The sequence below is a fragment of the Colossoma macropomum genome, unplaced genomic scaffold, assembly GCF_904425465.1.
Source record: "Colossoma macropomum unplaced genomic scaffold, Colossoma_macropomum, whole genome shotgun sequence".
In the NCBI taxonomy this organism is placed as follows: domain Eukaryota; kingdom Metazoa; phylum Chordata; class Actinopteri; order Characiformes; family Serrasalmidae; genus Colossoma; species Colossoma macropomum.
The window spans coordinates 15,891,590-15,915,604 of NW_023494795.1; the positions used below are offsets into that span (position 1 = coordinate 15,891,590).

General features: G+C 38.5%; 1 protein-coding gene and 1 long non-coding RNA gene across 2 annotated transcripts; one reads left to right on the forward strand and one right to left on the reverse strand.

Annotated features, from left to right (window-relative positions):
* Window positions 1-1,287: 1,287 nt before the first annotated feature.
* On the reverse strand, window positions 1,288-5,567 carry LOC118815483. Its single transcript, XR_005007808.1, has 2 exons — window positions 5,454-5,567; window positions 1,288-1,651 (listed from the first exon to the last, which is right to left on the reverse strand). It is a non-coding gene; the product is annotated as an uncharacterized LOC118815483 (long non-coding RNA).
* b4galt6 (UDP-Gal:betaGlcNAc beta 1,4- galactosyltransferase, polypeptide 6) lies at window positions 5,460-23,697 on the forward strand. The gene is made up of 9 exons (XM_036581627.1): window positions 5,460-6,238; window positions 16,353-16,469; window positions 16,570-16,683; window positions 17,799-17,920; window positions 18,174-18,290; window positions 18,639-18,826; window positions 19,467-19,589; window positions 21,075-21,176; window positions 22,945-23,697. Exons 1-9 carry the CDS (start codon window positions 6,124-6,126, stop codon window positions 23,090-23,092), a joined length of 1,146 nt encoding a protein of 381 aa, XP_036437520.1. The 5' UTR covers window positions 5,460-6,123; the 3' UTR covers window positions 23,093-23,697.
* The last annotated feature ends 318 nt before the right edge of the window (window positions 23,698-24,015 follow it).

The following is a 24,015-nucleotide window of genomic DNA, read 5'->3' on the forward strand; positions in this document are numbered from 1 at the left end:
TTAACACCAGTATATGTGGTTATTTTATTCTATGTTCTAAATACAAATATATTAATGGATAAGGCTTATTTGGCAGTGGGCGTATTCAGCGTTTAATTAATGTTTAAGGGTTATTTGGCTGTTGGGTTATTTACTGTTTAATTACTGACTCCTTTCAGCAGTAGAGAGTACTTATGACCAGCAGTAAGTAAGAGAGGTTTGTTGTTCATAGGTCATTGTTTTAGAATGTTCAGCCATGTTAAGCTTTCTTCATGCTAAGCGTTTTTGAATAAGCCTGTATCAGATACTGGCAAAGCTTGCTACCAATCAAGGATAGAAAGCTCTTGCACAACAGAAACACTTAGAACCAGTTGCCCAGACTCAAACAGTCTTTTTTTGCAGATGGCTGAACTGCCAATAATGAGTCAGAGCCCAGACGCCTTTAGAAATATTTACCGTTCCAAGATGTGGAAAATGCTTCTGGCTCCAAGGTTTTGCTAGTGTGCTTGTGTGCACTAGGTGAGGTCTGAGTTGGAGGGGGCATGTCAGACTCACACGGCTCCTCATGATTAGAATTCTTCTTTAGTCCATATGTCCATATGCATATATCATTTGATTTCAGCTAAAAGGTTCAAAATGAAAGTTGAAAAGACGTCTAAACTTAGCCGTTGAAAAAACGGCCAAAATAGTCACATTAAAGACGTCATTTTAAGGCCGTTGATTTAACGTTGAAATCACGTACATAACTGCTGTTTAATTTACGTTTTCTTATGGTTGAAAATGAAAGTTGAAAAGACGTCTAAACTTAGCCGTTGAAATAACGGCCAAAATAGTCACATTAAAGACGTCATTTAAAGGCCGCTGATTTAACGTTGAAATCACGTGCATAACTGCTGTTTAATTTAAGCTTTCTTATGGTTGAAAATGAAAGTTGAAAAGACGTTCAAGCTTAACTGTTGAAAAGACGACCAAAAAGTCACAGTAAAAATGTCATTTTAAGGTGTTCTAAGGCCTTGGAAAAAATTATAAATTATAAATTAAAAGGCATTGAAAAGTCATCCAAAATTAATTTCCACTAGTACACTCTCAAAAAAAGATAACACTTTAGCATGAATCCTATATAGAACCATTTCATGCTTAATACACTGTACAATAGAACAACCTTTTTTGGTGCTATATAGAATGAATTTTTCTATATAGAACCATATACAACGCATTATCTGTCAATGTGAAGAACCTTTTCCCCATGCAAAAAAACTTCCTGTAGTTAACTAACAATTTTGATTCCAATGTAAACATAAAACAAACTTTGTTAAATGGAAACTTTATTGAAAACGTGTAGTTATTATTAATTTCATTTGTGGAACATAAAACTGGACCATGAACTTCCTTAGGACTAAGACAAAGATCCTATGCATCAATTCAGAAAGAATTTTCAAACCTTTGAACCATAAGCTGTGTCAGTATTGTACATGATTTTCAATGTTTTAATGTAAAGGAAATCAAGGTGATTATTTAACAAGACAAAATCTTGCATTTTAGTTTCTGAGAAGTCAAACAAGAAAAGAAAAAAAAAAGTTTAAAGCTCTGCAGGGGGCATGCTTGAGGTGATCGGCCGCAGCAGAATCCATCTCATGAGCTGTGGCTTTGTTGTTCCACTTCAGAACTGCAGCTAACATAAAACACAAACAAGACTGTTACAATTAATGCACACACAAAGCATTAAAATCTCTTGACAAAAACAGACAGATCTGTGGACGGTGAAAGACATTCTAACATCATACTTATTACTTATTTAGTCTTACTTATCAATTAATAGTCACAATGCCACAAGGCCTTTGACAGCTTTTAATTCACATATATTTAAACCTTTCAAATCTGAAATATGTTTCCATATAATATACATATTTTCCTGTCTGCAATGTAGCCAATAAGGAGGCAACTGATAATTACAAATCTATTTTTTAGTTATTTTTAAATGTTTATTTCAGTGGGCTTCTAAACAACTGCGAAGTAGTGATGTTGTGATATGTTCTTTTAAATGCAAAGGGCTTGAGCTTGTCTCTAATTTTATATACTGTCTCTAATTTTATATATTCTCCTAAGACCCATGAGATTTCTAAACTCTGTACTAGACTGCTGGGAACTGAAAAGCCTCTCTCTTATTTTGGTCAGTGTTTATTTGTTAAAAGAACAAAGCACAGTCCAAAGAACGAACTGGGTAGTAAATAGAACAGAATGCAGCTATAAAGCTCAGTATTATTATTTGACTTTTTTATATGCCTTACAAATTCCACTATCAAATTTGACTGAAATGACTACAATTAATGATTCTGCTTCTTTAGTTTAGTATTGGTGTTATGTGTAACATTGCTCAAACACTAGAAGACAATATTAACCCAGATGTTTTTCCATAAATACATCCCTAAAACTTCTCTCAACCCTCTCAAACCTCATCTAGGTCTCCATTAGAGTCAGCAGACTTGTCAGTGTAGTGTAGGACACAGAAAGACTTACCTTGAACTATAGAAATGAACAAAACCTCACCACTATGGCCATTTTAGGCAACACAAAGGCTGCACAGGACTGATGTTGGATCAGTAATTATGACTGTCATTTCCATAAAAAACTATTCTAGCTCAGCAATCTTACTCCTGAGACAGAGAGGTCACCCATGGCACTTACTCTGTGATGACGTTTTGTTCACTTTTATAGCCCACAGTATGTCATATTGAGTGTGTTTCCACTCTCCACCAACATCTAGAAACACAGCTGTAGCTTCTGCAGCTGTTTAAAAAATATGCTAGCTAGCTAGCTAGCGTTAGCTACTCAAATTACGTAGCTGCATAAGCTAACTACTTTCAAATAGTGTAAAATAATCATTAATTGTGGTAGTTCATTTCAAAGTAAAAATATGCTCCTGGCAGTTTTAAAATGAGCCTCGAGCTATTCATGTATGTGACTACAAGCTTAGATGAATATAGCTAATGTAGCTCAATATAGCTAACGGCTAACTTTTACAAATGAGCCCGCGCAAAAATCCAAGATGAACGCCGACGTAGACGCTATATGGAGCGCTGCATTCACAATATACAGTTGCTATTCACGTTAGCGTTTTACTAGAATGATTATGTGGTGTTTCTAATAAGTTATTAGCAAATACTTATACAGGGCAACAACAGAAACAGCTAATGTCAGAAAACGCGTGTTGTCGTGATGAATCAATAGCGTTAGCTAGCGATCTTAGCTTTTATCAGGACCTTCACCATCAATCACACTGAATTAAGGGAAATAAAATGACCGCTACCTTCGTTAATAAGGTTTTAATTCGCTATATTCAGCCAATACAGACAAATCTTTAAATCTGCGTTAATGACGTGCCCAACCGACCGCTATGTTTCCCGTAGTTAGCACGACTGTTCAGCACTAGCTAACCTTAGCAGGACGGCTTCAGCACCTGTATCAAATACTAACTAGCTAGCTAGCTGGCTAACATGTACCCTCTATTCAAAAACAAACAATAATACTAGCTAATGTTTAAAAAAATCTTTGTAAGCTTAGTGACTCGTATATGGCAAAAGGTCCACCTAAAACGGCCAGCTAACGTTTACTCACCTGGACCAATGTGGACAGTAGCGCTGTGTGCTGTCGGCGGCTCGCTGAGGACTTTCTCAGACGAGGACCTTCCATAGGGGCAGTGATCGGTGTCCGTTCAGATGGATATCGCGGCTTCTTTAACCCGCTTGATACATCCAACAAACCCACAGCGCTTAAATGACAGGACTGCCTTGCTGACAGTGGAAATGCAGTTGCAAACAGGATTGAAAATATTCATTTTGGCAGAGCTGAAGGGCCATGATGACGAAATACAATAAAATGGGCGTTTTTTATGTCAGAGTCAGACCGTATTAAGATAATGAAAATGAATGGTCAAAAACGCTGCTTTTCTATATTAAAAGTTTCCAGCTATTATACAATACAATAAATAAAAACGCAAATAGGTTTGCATTCAAATTCGAATTGTGTCTTAAATAATGCACACTGCTATGAGATATGCAATTACAAACACCATTTAGCACTTGCATTTAAATTTGAAAAAAGTCCAGGAAATATAGAAAAGCTGATGGCACCATGTTAAATAATGACAACCACACTCCATGTGACGTCATATGGCATGTTCTTTACACCATAAAGACAAGTGAAATATTATCAAGCTTCAGCAATCAACATCTAACATAACAGTAAGCCAATCTATATTTAACATTTGGTATCTTTGAGAAAAGAAACATAACATAATATCTCTGGACTGGAATACAGCTTTCTTTTTGTTGTTTCTTCTTCTTCTTACTATTACTATTATTATTACTATTATTATTATTATTATTATTATTAGTAGTAGTAGTAGTAGTAGTAGTAGTGGTTGTTGTAGTTGTACTAGTAGCAGTAGGCTAGAAGCAGTGGTACTGGTATTGTTATTATCATGATTGTTATCATTATTTTTGGGTTATAGTGAAACGTCCATTGACGTTATTAACAGGTCACCAATGGACTGACTTTTTGAAACTGATTTTGGACGTCTATTGACGTTATTAGCGGGTCACCAATGGACTGACTTTTTGAAATGGATTTTGGACGTCTATGGACGTTAAAAACAGGTCACCAATGGACTGACTTTTTGAAACGGATTTTGGACGTCTATTGACGTTATTAACGGGTCACCAATGGACTGACTTTTTGAAACTGATTTTGGACGTCTATGGACGTTATTAACAGGTCACCAATGGACTGACTTTTTTAAATGGATTTTGGACGTCTATTGACGTTCATAACATGTCCCCGACTGACCGACTATTTTTAAACACATTTTGGATGTCCACAGACGTTCTTTGTTTACTGGGATAGTTTAGTGAGTTTAGTAACATATTGTTACAGTGGGATAAAGGTGTGAATGACAAAATATTATCACATTTAGAAAAGAAACACTTTTACTTGTATACAAAGCTTTGACAGAACTCTTAAGTCCTCCAGCACTGGTCTTTTAGTCCTGCTCAGAGTCAGACCCAACATAGGTCAAAGTGTTTTAGCCGTCACGGTCCTGCTCTGTGGAACAAACTGCCTGAGGTCCGGTGATCTGCCACCACTGTATTTTCTTTTGAAAGCAAAACTAAGACCTTTTATACTCAGACTTTTGTTAGCTAACTGTGTGTTTATTCTGTGTGTTTTATTACATTTGTTTTTGCTTTTGTAGTTTTATTTGGGTTAGTTATTTGATGTATTTTAACAGCTCCACTTTCTTTTTATTTATATTGTTCACAAAAAGTTTTTTTTTCTTGTTATATTAGCCTACTTTTCAGAGAATTCATCACATGGTTCATTCAAACCTTTATTTTGGAAAATGTTTTATTTATCAATGACCCATGACACATTTTTTTCTGACCGCCATCTTGGAAGTTTCGCTAGCCGGTTACACCTACCGGAAACTGGCCAGCGATGTCTGCAGCGCCAGCAGAAATGAAACTGAAGGGGCTTCGTATTTTTCCCTTGGGCCATAGTTTTCAGCTCCGTTGTTATTTTTGTCCGTGGTAGTGTCTTGAATGTCACCCGTAATACCTGAGTGTCGGGACAGGGCTGCTCCTCCGACTGAGCGGGGTTGAGATTGAGAGTGAGAGTGGGCGCAGCTCAGTGAGGCTGAGTAAGTGGGAGGAGGCGGTAGATTAACATCCTCATCGTTTCAATTCCTCCTTCTGACCAAGTCCGTATCAAACATGTTGCATGATCAGCTGCGGCTATGAATACATGTTACTCTTTAATTTTAGCTTTATAAAATCCAAAATGCAGCGTCTGCCGTGTGCGCGGCTTGGCGCTGCTTGATACAGCAGCGGCAGCAGCGCTGGGCCTGCTTTTTTCTTTCAATCTGGAAATTTCTTGACTTCAGCAGGACGGGTCGCTTAACCGAGCTAGCTTAGCTTTTTCGCCGCATCCCTCCCTCTTCACTGCTGGCCCACCACAGGCTACAACGATGCGGACTTTAGCAGAGCCTTGATTACTGGGGGGGGAAACATTTTTTATTTTCTGTCGAAAGGAAGGAGCTTAATATTTTATGGACCTGACGGTTAGCTAGTAGCAACTGCTCAGCGCAAAGAAATGTTCAATTCGAGGCGGCTGTTGCGGTTGTCGAACCGCTCCTTCTTGGCCTTCATTTTTTTCTTCTCCATGTCTACGACCTGTCTGTACTTCATTTATGTGGCCCCTGGAATAGGTAAGTGCTTAACTCCTACTACATTATGTGCTTGCAGGTATGTAAAAATAGGATAACTTGGTTTCTTTTTGTACACAGTTTCAGTGAAATTTAGGCTAAGTTGCACACCGGCCAAACACCAATTGGCTAACGTTAGTTCTAGCTTGGTTACACTTGAGCTAGCTGGCTAGATAAGGCTGGCTAATCGGATTTCATTCATTCTGGCCAAGTGGTATTTGCATACGTTTGTCTTCTGTTGTGTGTAGCGTAGTTATCACTCAGTGTTACGTTACTGATATGAAAAGCAGTGTAGTGTTTACATATTTTACGTAGCGGATGAGCTGTCTTGGTTAAATTGCTCGGTTAATGTTTTGCCTAGCACTGGCTAAGTTAGCTACATGGTTAATCAGCTTTGTAAAGCACTAACGAGCTAACCAGAGCCCTTTAAATGATGTGCAGCTGGCCAAGATTAAGCATTTCGAGATGCTTAGATTTGTACTAAGCCACTTATCTTACATTAGCTGGAAAGATTGAATCTCGTAGATACTGGGCTCGGTTTGTTTCGACTGAAACGCGTTGTATTGACTTCAGGCCTGTACTTTTTTGAGAAATTCATTCATTTATCCGTTGTTGTACATCCGTAAAAAAGTACTTATATTATTGTTCCGGGCCTGGTGTTAGGGGCACGACAATATAATGATATCTCAAGTATAAATAATAACTAGCAGCTAAGCACGTTGATAGCAACGAGTATTGTCCAGAGTGATATAATGTCTTCTCTAAGGCTGCAGTTCTGTGTAGCTCTGCACAGTTCAGTTCAGTGTTTCCCTGCATCAGCTAGTTTTCATTATGATTTGAATTCAGGAGCACTGAGGCAGAGAAAGCATTAATATGTGTATTAAACCATGTAAAATGTATGGACAGCACGTTTGCTTCATTGTGCTACGTTGACTGGCTACCTCAGCATGTTTTCAGGCTGCTGCAGTCTCTTTCACTTGCACAGTATTTATAGATTGAGTGGTGTTGATGCTATAATCTCCTGTGTACCAATACACGAATTTCACAAAACAATATGAATTGTAATTTCTGCAGAGTAGTACGATACATTTTCCGTACAGAACTAAAAATGGCAACATTTCAGAGTTCAGTTGCCAAAACAAGTTAATTTCTTAGAAGGCCACTACCATATCGCTGTCTTGGCTGTCGAGAATGGTCCACCACTCACATAATATCTGCTCAGTTGTGGTCCCATCATGGTTTCTTTCCATTTTCCATTGATTGATGAAGTATAGTGGCTCTGATAAATTGTGTAGCAGCAGATTATAAATACATTCAGTAATTTTAAACCTACACAGTGCACCTCTAAGGTAGGTTTACCTGGTAAGAGTCAGTGAGTGTAAGTACAAGGCAGAATTAAATAATAAACTGGCAGCTCATTAGGAGTAGGCGATATGATATTATATCATGATACCTCCCAGTATGTTCTCGTTACACCATATGTGTCATGATATTTTTGTTTTTTGATATTTGGTGTGTTTGAACAGCCAAAAAAGAAACCGTGGAGGCTCATTCAGAAAAATACTGTCAAATTGGGAATAATTTTTTTTCACATACTGCACTGTACTAAATCCAGTTAAACATGGCTACTTATGCTCTTCTGTGATAAAACATGCAGTTGTTTCAGTGTTTAAGTACTGTCTGTATTTACAACATGCTCTGAAACTTTATTGTGATGTAGTTTATCATAAATGTTATACACAGCGATTACCTGTCATCGTGGATGCCATGAGTAAATGGTGCAAAATGGATTGAACAATATAGAATTAGAACACTGTGCTTGGTGATGGAAACTACACAGTTCTATGGGCATTATATCATTGATGTAGTGGTTGTTACCTATCAGGTATATTCTTAAAAATATCACTGAAACTGAAAAGCAAAATCACTGTTGGTATAGACAATGTATTGTTCAGTCCCATGTCACCCCCTGCCCCGCACTTCTGAACTCCATAGACTTGATCAGACTGTCTCAGCAAGGACGTAGAGAGGGATACTGTAGTTGGATTGCAGTGCATAAAGTCTTCATTACAAAGATAAATGCACATTTGAGAGTTCAGTGGTGTAAAAGTCATGGACACTGGTCTACAGAGATGTAGGGGGGAGTGAAATGGTCAGATGAACCATTGTTCACCATATTCTCCACAAGTGGGAGTGTGCATGTGTGGTGCACACCAAGAGGACGGTGTAGTCGGAATGCTTGACCCCTGTAGTGAGAATGTCTGGTGACTCTGTTATATTTTTGGGGGACACTTTGCTGGCATAGTTTGGATGCACTTGTCCCATTGGAAGCATTGGTCTCTGCAAATCAAGTCTGTCCTGATGGCATGATCTCTCTCTCTCTTTTTTTTGGTAAGCAAAATAAGTGAGCGTATTGACAAGGTTTAAAATCAAGTTAAGCATTTTGCTTAGTGTATAAGAAGTCTCAGACATTTTTTTTTGAACAGTTGGATAAAATATCTTGCATCTTAACATGTTTGCAAAACAGGTTTCTCATTATTAAACAAAAGATACTATGAATGCAGAATCCTATAAAGGAAATTTCTGTTTCAGTGACAGAATAAATACTGACCAGGCAAAATCGCTTAAAACCTTTAGCTTATTCTAATGTGTGGAATAAATTACCCAAATAACTGTAATAAATTAGGCCTCTAGAGTCCTCCATACATATTTTTGCTATTCTTATTGTAAGAAGAAAAAATCTGGGAGTTCAAGCCAAAAGGTTGTGTTATTCCTAGCCTGTTATGTACATATGTACACATACATGCTCTTTAATTACTCCCCACACTGTTGTGTTCATGCTTGTGCTTTATTGCTGAGAAAAATCATGACCTAAAAATCAGCATTATGAATTCCAAGACAAAGCCCTTGGCTCTTGCAAGAACTTTTAAAGCCAAGTAGTTTTTAACTACTTTCTCTTAAGGTTTGTGCTTCCTTGCCATGCAGTTTCAGCTTTTAAAAGACTGTCTTCCTCAAAAGAGTAGTATCTGTCTGCTCTTGTGCCACTTTCTAAACATGTTCCTTCTGCCATCATTTAAATTCTATCTCTCAGTAAAGTGATATTGCTAGCTGAATCCCAGACTAACTAAACTCTACTAGGTTGTGTTTACTACATAAAACACGGTTGCTACCCTTTTTTGCACCATCTTTTACTGAAATTGGGCTACTGCATCGCCCCTCCCTGATATCAGCAGTTATGGCCATTCATTTCTTGGCATGACCGAATACCAGAATGATGCCCTGTTGCAAAAGTTACAGCTATAGATGTGGCTTTTCTCTGCTATGTATGTTACATGTCGTATGTATGTATACATGTCATAATGTCAGGCTGCAGCAGTAGAGCTATGTGACAGACAGACAGTTGTAGATTTGTGAGCGTAGTTATGATTCCGTATCACAGAGGAATGTATTTATTCTGTCATGTGTTGTTCAGTGCATTTACAATGTGAAGATAATGCACGGTTTCTGTGGTTTTCAGTTGTGTGCACTGTGTGGGCTTAAATGCTTTGCAGCATGCTAACTATACAAATGCAACGCTGAATGTCTGAGACTGCAAACAACGGCATGCATGAGTCACTTTTTGGACTTATCAGATGATTTGTGCAAAGCAACTTAAACTCTTTATGATGATGCTGGAAAACTGTGCATTGGATATGATGGTTCAAAAGGTCTTCTTTGAAATCATGGACAGGATAGACTAGTTTATGCATGTAGACCTGCCACGGTCATTAGATTTTAGCTGACAATTATTTGCCGTCTAAATAGTTGTGATTAACAGTTTAATTTTCTTTTTTGGTAATTGTGTGCATCTATTAAAGTACAAGTCTGAAGTGGCCAAATTGGTTGATTAGCTTTCTTGTTTCCTGACCATCAATGCTTAGAAGCTCCCAATTCACTTGATACACAGCTTGAGCTCCAATAAACAAACATTACTGACCACTGCCCTCTAAAGGTGTTATAGCACCAAGTCAGCAGTTAGAACTTTTCTTGTTTTCATAAGACCCATGATGTGTCTCAGTAATTTTTTTTTTCTGTTGTTTACCTCTGCTTCAACCCAGTGGATAAAAAACCATTTGTTTGTTGTGATGTAACCATGTTTGTGAAACCTAAGTGTAGAAAATAATTGTGTTTATCTCAAACAGTTCTATGTATATGGCTATGGTGTTTATCTCAAACAGTTCTATGTATATGGCTATGTGGAAAAAGTCCTAAGCTTCCGTGGAATTTTCTCCTGAGAAATGAGCTTTGGAAATTATGCCTGTGAGGTGTGAACTGTGTGAGTGATTCTGATCTTTTTAAGCACATGGAGGTTCAGTGACCTGATTAGTTTCTACTTCAGGATAGTAGTGGGATCCTGAGAAACTCAAGAAGATTGTCTTTCTTTCGTTAAAATAAGTAGAAAGCATTTTATTGGTTTTGTGAGTGGCATATAATGGGATTTGTTTTCAACTTGTACCCATAGTGTGACACATTATAACCAAACCGTGGAGTGATTTGTCTGCCACTTTTGCACCGTTTCTTGAAAGGATTCATAAAAGACCTCTTTAAGTCATAACCAGAGTTCTAGGGGTTTAACTATGGGTGGGCAGTGTGACAATATTTTATTGTAACATGTTAAATTACAACCCCTTTTCCAAAAAAGTTGGGACACTGTGTAGAGTTATTGAATGCAATGAAATGCAAATCATGTAAACCATTTTTTTAATGGAAAATACTTCAGACAACATATAAAATGTTGAAACAACTTTTTTTTGTTTTTAAATATATGCCCATTCTGAATTTGATGCCAACAACACGTTCCAAAAAAGTTGGGATGGGGGGCATGTTTGCCACTGTGTTTCATCACCTTTTTTTCTGTAAGCTTTTAGGAACTGAGGAGACAGTGCTGTAGTTTTGAAAGTGAAATGTTTTCTCATTCTTGCTTGATATAGGATTTCAGCTGCTCAACAGTTCGGGGGCTCATTTGTTGGATTTTTCAAAAACAAATTTTGATTTGTTGGACCACAGGACATTTTTCCACTTTCCCTTAGTCCATTTTAAATGAGCTCGGGCCCAGAGAAGGTGGCAGCATTTCTGGGTCCTGTTTATAATTGATTTCTTCTTTGCGTTTTATTGTTTTAACTTGCATTTGTGGATGCAGCGACAAACTTTTCACAGACAGTGGTTTTCAGCAGTGTTCCTGAGCCCATGCAGTGATTTCCGCTACAGAACCCTGTCTGTTTTTAATGCAGTGCTGCCTGAGGCCTTAAAGATCATGGCCAGTAAATACTGGTTTTTGGCCTTTTCCCTAGCATACAGAGATTTCTCCAGATTCTCTGAATCTTTTAATGTTATTTTTTACCGTAGATGATGAAAAGCAAAAGTTCTTTGCTATTTTATGTTGAGAACCGTTATTCTTGAATTGTTGTGCTGTTTGATTGTGCAGTCTTTCACAGAGTGGTGAACCCCTCCTCATCTTTACTTCTGAAAGACTCCACCTCTCTGGGATGCTTTTTTTATACCCAGTTATGTTACTAACCTGTTTCCACTTAACCACTAGGTTTTTCTTTTAGCATTACACAACTTTACCAACCTTTTGTTGGTTGTTGTCATCAAATTCAAAATGGTCATATATTTTTCAAAAAACAATTTCTCAGTTTTAACATTTGAAATGTTGTCTTTGTACTATTTTCAATTAAATATAGAAGTTAAATGATTTGCACGGCATTCCATTTTGTTTTTATTTACATTTTTGCCTCTGTAAAATATTCATGCCACCTCCATCTCTCAACAAACCTCTAACAGGTATCTTCATGGAAGACACTGTTTTCTAACAGGCAATGCACTCAGTGGCGTTTTGCCATGTTGGGGTGCTGTACCGTAATCAGCACAGTGCATCAGACAGGGTGCTGCCAGAACTGGAGCAGCAGTAAAAGGATGGCCATAACTAGCAATGAGGACACAAAGGTCCTACTGAGGTAGACGAGACTACACAATCAGCAGTGACTGGATCCCAGCCGACCTCAGAACAACAGTGGTTTGGCTGTAGACTGAACTGACCGCTGTGTTTATCTCTCACTGTATGAGACGCTACGCTAATGCTACCCAGAGCAACTTTGATTTCTTGAGTTGTAATGTTACAGGTATACGGCACACATACTATAGGCTAGCATACAACATGGCTATAATAATGTGAGAGTTTATGAGGGTAATTAACAGATTATGGTTGTAAAATGCAACCCACATGACATACATTTGGCTGTATTTTGTCTAGTTAGCTGTATGCGTATCCTCTTTCCCATTAGCCGGGGTTTGGCAGAGACAGATCTTTTATAAAATATTTTAACATATGCCTAATTTGTGAGGACAGAGAGGGAAAAGAGCAAAAGAGAGAGGCACAGAAACCGAGAGACAGAGAGAGATAAATAAAATGCAGTCAACTGAGTAAGCATATATAGGTTTCAGTATGTATTTTCACCTGAAAATAAATAAATAGTAAATAGTGTAAATAAATAGTTAAATGATCACTTAAATAAAATGAAACAGGATAGCGAGACTGGAGGGATGGGAAAAGTACATGACAATTATGGATGGATAAAAAAGGAGCATTTGGTTAAAAATGTAAAGGAGAAACTGACAATGTTGTAATACAAATTTGGCAGTTACTTAAGTAACTGCTTTGTGGGTCACTTTTCTGCAAAAAAGACCTCACCATTTTTAAAAATCCTAGTTACAGCTCTGGGTAGCACTTGTACAAAAAAAATACTCTGTGAGTTATGAAAAACTAATATAAAATAATAAAAATTAAAATAATTACTTTGTTATTAGAACATCTAAAATAAACTGCTTGTAAAAAAGGGGTTTTCTTGAGCCAGTTGAGTGCACGGTACAGGTGCACATATGCGTGATCAAGGTGGCACCACCTCCGCCTATAAGGATCCTGTAGATATGTGTATTCCAAGTAATTTGATACTTGAGTACTCTTAAGGGTCAGTGAAGGGATAATCGGCTATTCGAGGGATGGAAAACAAACTTTGGCTTAAATTTAATGTGGGGCTGTAAGCTTTCCTTTTTTGGTGACTGCATTCATGTTGCACAGGAAATTTGTCGCATGCAAATACATTTGAAAATGTAGTTAAGGGGAACTTCATAGGTTTTCTTGTTCAGGGGTAATCGTTTGTTACTGAGCTGAACGGTTAAACGCTAGATGCTGATGGAGATTACTTCATTTTACACATGGTCTTTTCTTCTCAGTAGACAATATACCAACATCAACATGTTAGAAAAAATATATATTTTCAGTGATTGCGTTTACATGCACTTATTAATCCGGGTTTTGGCAGTTGTTTGACTGTTCAAGCTGTCATGTAAACAGTATACTTCAATTTCCTACATTAGATTAAGGCATAAAAATCCAATGAAGAGAGCTTGATTTTAGCTCAGTAATTAGTCTTTTCAGTGCATGTGTTACTCTGATTTCTGTTTTTCTCAGTCTGCAAATGTGCGAAAATAGACTGCTGTCCCGCGTTTAACACGGCACCTGTGAGCTGACAAGAAAAATACTTTTGAAGCGACACTGAATCCAGCTACATGCTTGAAATTAAGAATTTAATTAAGTTTGAGTTTTACATTACATTTACGTACAACGTCTTCTTTGTGTTTGTTTGGCTGGTCAGAAATCTGATTACTGTCTGACTCGTGAAGACCAGGAGTTTACCTGTTATCTGTTTACCCAAGTGCATGTAAACGCGTTGAACGGATTACTGACAATATCTGATTTTCTGCAGTGATCAGATTATTGAGTGCATGTAAATACGCTTCTTTGTCATGTTCTTAACGCCGCATCCTTGGCAATGCGCTCACGTTAAGACACACTGTTTCGGGATAGCAGAGTGTAATGTACATTGTCACTCACAAAAATGAGCAAACTCTCCACATTTCACAGTCTTGTTAAAACATAAAATAAGCATTTAACATGATTGTTAGTCACTATATTTCCTCCATGTTCCTGTCAAGAAATGTAACAAATACCCGAGCAGCAGCTCAACTTTCGAGTCGTCTCTAGTGGTTACCAGAGTATTCATGCCATGCTCAAGTACCAATACACATCCCTGTTCTGAGCATATTGTAGATATTAATGATTTAACTGGATTAATGCTGCGTTCACGTTTGCATTGAAAAAAAATGCGATGACAAATCATAATCAGGTTGTTGCACAATTTACCAACAACACAAGAGCTGAGATGACTTGTGCTTGTCTGCTGTGGCAAGTGGCTTAAAAACCAGTCTGTTGAGGTTGAGAGGCCCTGAAAGCTGAGCACTGGGAAGATCTGTTTTAAGCGCGTAGCCCATGTTGTGTGAAAGTTCAGCCGTAGTTCTGTTCAGTCGTTGCTGCAGTCAGGCAAGGTTTCAGTTGTACTTCTCTAAATGGCTGATAGCTTTGCTTAGTGTCCAGGGATCAACTGAATGAGAGTCTGGAAGGAGAGGCACCACAAAATAACAGGCTATTTTGTTTAATCAATTGTGTGAAAAGAAGTGAAAGCCTTCCCGATATCAGGCCTATGAGTTCATAGTTGGCAGCATGTGAAAGTGAAATGAACAGCTTTTTAGATTTTTAGATAATAGATGTTGGCATGCCTTGTCTTGAGCACAAGGAGTCCCACCGTTGTGACTCACATCAGTAGAACCAGAGAATAGCATAGGCAGCTTGATTGGGCAGTGTTGATGCCCAGACACATCCTGTTTTCTCTGAGAAATGGTAGGTTCTGTACTTAAATTTAGGAGTACAACTAGGGCTGGGCGATAAAATGATAATGATAATTATCACGATATAACTTTCCTCGATAGAACTATAGGAAATATTCAGTATAATAGAGCATTCTCACACTTCCATGTTCTAGCATCAGCTTTCTACGTTCTACTGCAAGAAAGCGATGCTACTCTGCAGTCACCACTTCAGTGTTTTTCGACATGACTATAGAGTGGGGGGACAAGGGAAATGAGTCGCCAGATGCACTTTTAGCAACATCTGAAACGTGGAGTTATATGTTCCCTGTCTGAGTGGAGCGATCAGTGATCTGTTCTCCTGTGACCAAGTGTGAGTGACGGGATAAGTGGCGTAACTGTACTGTCCCAGAGCGAACTCTGCTCTTTCGTAACATCCTAACAAGCTTTAGCAGCATTAAATCACGTCTGCTCCATACAACTTCAGACTTATTTTAGTATTAGTGCATTCCCAAGCAACAAAAGTGAATGAAAGAAGTGGGTTCACTTTGAAGTTGCCTTCAAACTTGAAAGAATAATGATTTGACATTTATTGCTATATGTATCGATATTGACTGATATGAAATTTTTCATCGTGATAAGATTTTTGGCCATATCGCCCAGCTCTAGATACAACTACACGATACTAAGGGTTAGGGCTGCCATGATGAGTCAGAATCAAATAATTTTGATGAATTTTAAACCAGTGCATCATTTTAATTGTATGTTTTTTTTAATAAATTGACCTTTTTCATTTCTAAAACTGTTCAAATATTGTTAAAATATTGTTCAAATAACAAATGTTTTTCCTAAATAACGATGTGTAACTGCTGCATGTAAGAGTTAGTAGTCTTTGGCTCTAGTCATTTGGTCTGCTATATTCGGCTGCAGCTTTCGACTCAGTTACGAAAGAGGTTTATAAAGATTTCCAAAGACCCAAGATGTCGAAAGTATTGGAGTACTTTAGATTGGCACAAAACAACAAGTTGGTTTGCACCCTGTGAAAAGTTTCAGTGGCATACCACAGCAGCACTCGCGCGATGCACGAGCAGCTGAAGAGAAAACACACAGGCGCTATTCTGGATGATGCACTGCCAGAAAAGGCAGAACCACCCTACGTGTTGTCTGTTCATGTTTATTAAAATAACATTAGGCAGAGCTTTTTAAAATCTGTTGTTTTTGCAACTACTAAATACACTCATTATTAAAGCCTTAAAATAGTCTGTTACCTTAGATTTTCCACAATAGTGTGATGCACTGTGAAACAATTTTATACAATACAGTATGTCGTAGTGTTTCATCCCTGTTTAAGCTTGTTCTCTGGTTCTGCTTTCAGCCAACACATACTTCTTCATGGTGCAGGCTCAGGGTATGATGTTACGGGACAACGTGCGGACGTTTGGTCAGATGATCAGATCGTACACCAATAAGAACAGCACGCTCAATGGCACAGGTGAGAGTTTACACTAATACATAAAAGCTGCTATGAGGCTAAGCGATTGGAAATACAAGCTTGAAAATGTTATCTCTTTGTGTGGTTTTTCGGTATGCAGATTATCCAGATGGGAATAACTCCAGTGAATATCTTGTTCAGCCGACTACATACCTCCCCGAGAACTTCACTTACGCTCAGAATCTGCCCTGTCCTGAGCGATTACCTTCTATGAGTGAGTTTCAGCAGTTTGAGGTCTTCCCGTGAGAGCCTGGGAAGGGGAGAGACAGTCTGTTTGCACAGCCTCTCAGTTTTCCCTCATTTATCCTAAATGGAGGTTGGCGATACACTGCAGTGTGGGAAAATCTTCATATGAGTTTCGTAGTCATGCCAACAGCTGATTGTTTAGTGATTATGACCCACTTATCTAATGACAGACTTCCTTAAAAGGGTTTTCAGGATCCTGGGGCCTGCTCACAATCACTTGTCCTGAACACACATGTGATATTTACTCCATAGTTTAAGACTTCAAATGCATGTGACAGTTAAAGATAATGTAAGATTCAGACAAACATGATTCTCAGATGCCAGGACAATCATTGGGACATCTGTGGTGGCTCAGTGTGACGTGAGCTCTGACTTAACCAGGAGTTCTTGATGCACCAGTTACTCCAGAGTGGAACAACTGAGCAGTAGATGCTAATACTTGTGGTCTTTTGCATATATTATCAGAGAGGCCAATATTGTGAACCTGATTCAGGCACATGTGCACTAATTGCACTTCTCTAATTTTAAAATAAAAATTATTGACCAAAACTGAAATTCCTGACACACCTGAAAACCTGAAATGGAAAGGAAGGCTTCTTTTATATGTAATTTGATTTATGCTTTTGAAATAATATGATACTGAAGATGCTTCAAAGGCTATAATTGCCATGTTGGGAAAGAGAACTGATAGAATACTAGAGGACTAATTTCATTTTAAACAGCTTGCTAAATAATAGAAATTATTAAGTTATAAAATTATAAAAATGTAATACCACATGGTTTCATCCAACAGAAATCTTTGGTTAAATTTTAAAATTGGACACTATGCATTCTCTTACTTTTTTTCAGCAAATTTTCAGCCTTTTTTTCTCTTGGCCATAAACTGCCAATTATATTCTGTACAATAAAAGTTTTATTGTGCTTTTAAGTCCTGTTCTAGAGATGGTACAGTTGATCGTAGTTAAACTCCCAATGTGTTTGTATTCATTCTGCTTTTCACAGCACAAAAAAACTTTGTCCTGCTATCTGTTATTTTGGAGAAAGTTGATGTGTATTGTGCCTTGCTGTGTTCTGCCTCTGCAGAGGGTCTTATGGAAATAAACATGACTGAGGTTCCTATGGAGGAGGTTGAACTGAGCCTTGGACAGCTGGGCATTCAGTCTGGGGGTCACTGGAGACCTGAAGACTGCAAACCACGCTGGAAGGTGTGTGTCTGTTTATGATGGCTTTAACATTTAAGGTTTGTTCTGTTCAAAATTAACATCTTTAGAGGAACACAGTGGGAATAATGGGGAGATTATTCTCTTATCAGTATTCTTGTTCATAAAATTTAGTGTCCCTGCATGGAGCTCTGATACTTCTAGGTCACATCCTTAGATGTCAGGGAATGAATTCATTTCTTTCTGTATTTCTCTTCTTTCTTTCTCCTCCCTGTTTCTATCTCTTTCTTTCGATCAGGTGGCAATTCTTATCCCCTTTAGGAATCGTCATGAACATCTCCCCATCCTGTTTCAGCACCTCGCTCCTATGCTGCAGCGCCAGCGCTTGCAGTTTGCATTTTATGTCATTGAACAGGTATTCCCACAAACATGCAGACAGTCTCGCACACTATCATACATAGCAGCACACAGCCAGCAGTATGGAATTTCGTTTTGGGAGGTGGTGCCCTCTGCTGCGTTGGCTTTTGGTGTCCTCTGCTGGTGTGTTTGCGCACTGTCTGTGAAACAGCTGATAAAGAACTCATGTTCTGCATTTTCCTGTTTTATCAACTAATAATGCTTACATAGCTTTGTGGGCCAAAAACAGTCTGTTATTTTTTGTGTGATTGTTTGCGAACCCCTCTTTAACCCTTGGTGTTATTTTATGTTTTGCAGCCTGTCGTAAAAGGTCAGATAATAGCCTGGATGCTGTGTTTGTTTTCAGGCAGGTACACAGCCATTTAACCGCGCCATGCTGTTTAATGTGGGCTTCAAGGAGGCAATGAAAGACCTGGACTGGGACTGTGTGGTGTTCCACGATGTCGATCATATACCTGAAAATGACCGAAATTATTATGGTTGTGGGCAGATGCCTCGGCACTTCGCTACAAAGCTCGACAAGTATATGTACATGTAAGTACGTTAGAGGAAATTGTTCCTGCGCTGTATTCATTCATCACATTTCATGCCTTTTTTTTTTTTTCCTCCTTTCTCGTTCATGCATTTAGAATTGTACTGTTATAGTTTCTTTGCAGCAGGAGGTTGAGCTTTTAAACCGTAGGAGCAGTTCAGCTGCATTCTGACAGTTTTGTAGGCAAGGTGATGAGCTAAAATGAGCCTCTTTAGCGCACATTCCGTATTGTCTTCTGTATGAAGCAGTGGTGCTGTGTGCCTCAGTGAATAATTACTTAGAAGTATAGACATTGTTCTTCCACTTAGAACCCTGCAGATCTTTCAGGATGTAAGGATACACTTTGTGTTTGTGTGTAGTGTGTATCATCAAGCCTGTCTATAGCAGTTGATATGGTAGAGAAAGCCCTGCGTGGTTCAGTTAAGCTTACTCAGTTAGTATGTTGTCTCGAGTGGTGATGGTATTATTCCCTTTTAGTACTGAATGAGTCCATAATTCTGTGCTGTAGTGAACTTGCTCTGTTGCCTGGCACTTTAAGGTGATACCTGATGGCAAAGCTGTCATTTTTACTCTTGTTGTGGTTAGGTACGGACTCAAACTTTGTCTGATGGCATGAAAAAATGTGTTTGTGTCTGTTTTCAGCCTGCCCTACAATGAGTTCTTTGGAGGAGTGAGTGGACTTACGGTGGAGCAGTTCCGCAAGATCAACGGCTTTCCCAATGCATTCTGGGGCTGGGGAGGGGAGGACGATGACCTCTGGAACAGGTGCGTGTGATTAAAAGCACAGAGGCCCACAAGCCACTATCAGTCACCGGACCCAAGTTTGATTTCCAAGAATGCCGTACATTGGCTCATTGTGTATGTTTGCAGATTTCCTGCAAATTCTTAAAGTCTCAAGTGTTAAAGTAGAATTGAAAAATTTTAGGTCATAAAATGTCTTATTCTGTCCTATTAGAGCTATTAAATTCATTAAACATTCAGGCAAATTTTAATGAATCAGTTTCAGTTAAAATAAGCCCAGTCCAGGTCCGATCCTTTAGTTTAGTTTTTTACAAATGTTTATCCAACACAATGTAGTTTATCCAAATCTCGTGCGGCATCATAAACGGATATCCTCTACAACTTGCAGCAGTCCTACATAGCTATTTTCAGAAGGTAGAAAAGCAGTTTAAATGTCTACAGTCTGGAACTGCTTTAAGGTGGAAAATGAAAATACTTGAAATGGATTTTCATGGCGGAGCAATTCACACAAACCCAAGATCACAAATTCTGCAATGTCTGTAGTTTTTCCAAGTGTGATAAGTAATAATTATTTCTGGATAATAATTCCAGAGTGACTTGCCTTCTGTAATTTACTGAGCTCTCTCAGTAATGTAGTCCTGTTCGAAATGATGTCACAGAAAATTTTTTTGTGAAGACAAGGCTAAGAGCTGAAATGGAGTTTGATTTGAACCAAATGTGTAATCCTCAAGTTCATGAGAAGAATGAAATCCACATTTTTGGTGATGGTCAAATTACAGGGTGACTGAAAATGAAATGTAATACATTTTCTGTCTTGTTAGCCGGCTTTAGTAAGTTTCACTTTCACAGCACTTTGACCAGTCAACAAAAATAGTTTTAAGAATATTTGTGACACAGTTCAGTATGTTCAGCATGTTATTTGTTTGGAAGTGTGGCACTTGTCTTATAATTCTGACATAAACGTCCACACGGTGATCCAAGCTATTTGAGGAAATTACACAGATACTTTATTCCATGTGAATTGGCCAGTTAAATCATGCACAAATTATATTACCCATCCTTCTCTGGTACAGACTAATCCAGCTTGAATAAGGCTTAAGTGCGACAGTTGTTGCACTTTATTGTTACTCTGATTTAAATCAATAATAATTGCTCACTGATCCAAGCTGTGCTCTAAATGAGCTCATACGCTCAGAAGTATGGTGCTTCAAAACAATAAAGGAAACGTCATGCATCTTTTATACAGTAATGGACAACACAGCAGCACACAAATCTGTGGTTCTACATGCTGAAATTTGTAAAATGATTTTTCTGTTGCCAGTGGGGACACACATGTGACGTAACTTCTCTGGCAGATTTAAATTAGACCTCATACCAGGTTCATTGGTCTCATTAGTTTAAAAAAATAAAGAAATACATAATACTGGGTGTTCTCATGTTCATACAGTGTACACATGTTCCCATTGTTTCGTCACTGTGTGATATGGAATTTTACTCTGTACTTTCCAGGGTACACTTTGCCGGATTTAATGTGACCAGGCCTGAGGGGGAGATTGGCAAATACAAATCAATTCCACATCACCACAGAGGAGAAGTGCAGTTTCTTGGAAGGTTAGTTTTCTTATTTGTGTTTGCTACATTGCATTTGTCTGCTTGCTCTTTTTCTCAAACACATTTTGTGTGTCTTGCACAACCAAAATATAAAGTTTCATGTTATTTTCTGCGAACCTCATAATATGTAGAACTAGCGATTGTTGTGGGAGCTGAAGAAATGGATAATGAATTAATACATGGCTTTAAGTTCTCTGGCATAGTGCGATAATTCTGGCGGGAAGCCGGGATCATTTTAGGTTAAAAAATGTGTAATTACAAAACAGAGAGTTCTGGTCCTAAAATACTTGATATAAGCACACCTGTGACCGCCTCACAACAACTGAATTCTGTATTACTGCGTCACGTCACGTGCTAATGCTGCTCACGTGGACCACTGAGGAGCTGACAACTTATTTTCTTAGCTAGTACCAGGCTGGGCAGCTAGCTAACAGGCTAAACAACTCCATCAATAATATTACAGGCGTGAATTAAAGTACTTATGATATGATTCACTGTAAAAGTCAATATAAAAACGTTAAGAATATCACCTGAATGGCTTATATGATTCATACCTGTGTTTCAGTCAGATCCGCCTTAAATACAGTGCTGTGAAAAACTGTTAGGCCGTAGGAGCCACTATTTAAATTCCTATGTAGTGCACGATGTAGGGAGTAGGGAGCCATGTGAGATTCAATCCCAGTGGGGGGATAAAAAGGGGCGCCGTTAGCTTGGTGCTAAATAAGCCTCAGGGTGGTAATTTAGTGACCAAAAAGTACTTAGGGTGAAGGTTGTTGCATTAAACAGTAGTACGTTATGATGTGCTCATTATTATGTAACAAAGTTTAAAAGTTCATGACATGATGGTAAATACAATGATGACCAAATATTCGACGAAATGCTCCTCATGCTCCCCATCGTGAACTGCCTTCCCAGTGATAAAATTGCAGTAACACGCGACCTCTCAATGGCTTACTGTTTAATTATATGTCTGTGGAATATTCTTGTGTATTTTGGCAAGTGTATGTATGTATGTATGTATGTATGTAGTCATAAAGAACTCTATTGTACTAATGAAGTAGACCTACATAATTACAAAAATCTTTGTGCATACTGTGGCTCAGCTAAGTGTCAGCTTGATAATGCACATGACTGCTCTACTTTAAGAAAGCTCTGCAATTATTAGGCTATTTGCTTTCATATCGTTGCAATATTTTAGACTAATTTGGCAGTCATTTGAAAACAGTATGCTGCACATGCTGTTTAGAGACCCACAGGGGAGCAAGCGATGATAAGTTTGAAGGACAGGCGTATTGGATTTTCTTTATGGCTTTGAAAGTCGTGTTTGGACTAATTACCATACATTGTTTGTCTTGCACAGCTTGTTATTGTACTATTTGTTATTGTGTTTGTTTGTTTCAGTTTTGTTAGTAAGTATGTTCCTATTCAGTTTGTTTATTTATTCATTCTGTGAACCCATCCCACTTCCCTCCATTTTTTTCTCCTAACCCCCAAAGACGTTCAAGGCACAGAAATTTTCCTTGCTTCAAGTCCTGTAAATGACAGTCTATTTGTTTTAGGCTTAATTTGCTTTAAGCTTAAACTGAAATTGTGTACCTTCCTATGTTTAAGCATGTGTAACCTTCAGTGCACCGACCCACTGTTGACACACATTATTTGCAGTAGTGAGTGCAATACTCTACATACAGCTTCTCATCCTGTATGCACAGAAGATGCTGACGTGTACGTGTTCTCTCTCTCTCTCTCTCTCTCTCTCTCTCTCTCTCAGGTATAAGTTGCTAAGGTATTCTAAAGAAAGGCAGCATCTGGACGGCCTGAATAATCTGCAGTATTCTCCGGAAATCTCTTTAAGTAGTCTGTATAAGAACATCACTGTTAACCTGAGCCCTGAGCTGGCCCCCATCACAGAGTACTGACCACTCCACCTCCATTCACCTGTCTTTCACCTGTCCCTCGATACCCGAATATGATCCAGCACCCGTGGAGTGGGGAGAGGGGTGCGTGACCACAACATGATGTACGTACTGCTGCCAAGTAACCTTAAAACCAAGAGACAAGGGGTTAAAGGCCTGAATACTCGAACAGTTGATTGTGAGTGTGTGGTTGTGTGTATGTTGGGTCATACCCATGTTTTTGTAAGCGTGTGCCTGTGCGTGTCCCGCTGCATGTTTCTGTGTTCATACTGGCTTTAGCTACTCGAATCACATCACGCTACCAAAAATGGGAAAAGAAAACCAACGAAAAACAATCGAGGGAGAGAGAAAGGCAGGTAGTGCCAGCGTCAACAAATCAGATGTTTACTGCAAAGCCTTAACTGATTTTCCTAGGCTATTATCACTCTGTGTCTCCATTTCCATCTGTGCTGACAATGTAGAAAGCTCAGTTTTACAGTTCAGCAGCAGCCTAGACGCCAATAGACATTTTACAGCACGTTTTGTATCATACTATAGTATTTTAAGACACAGTATTTTTTTTTCCTTCTGCAGAAAAAAAATTCTGTGGATGATTTGTGTATGTACTGTAAATTTCTATTAATTTTATTTGTTTTTGTATTTATTTTTGTCTTTTATGCGTTGAGATGCGTTTGGGGGCACTCCAGTGGTGTTTGTCATGTGAGCGTCATTGTTTTGCTTTTCTTTTGGCTGTGCAGAGGACTGCTGTGAGCGCTTGCATGATCCAGACTGGTCTGTAAATACCTGCCTCTTTAATGATGCTGTTGCTTAGTCCTGTAACGATGCCCATCATTCCAGTGCACATACACTCTTACTTTGGCAGCTAAGTGTCTGTCTTTCTTTCGTTCTTTTTCTTTTCTATTCCTTTAGATGGTTAGACACATTTT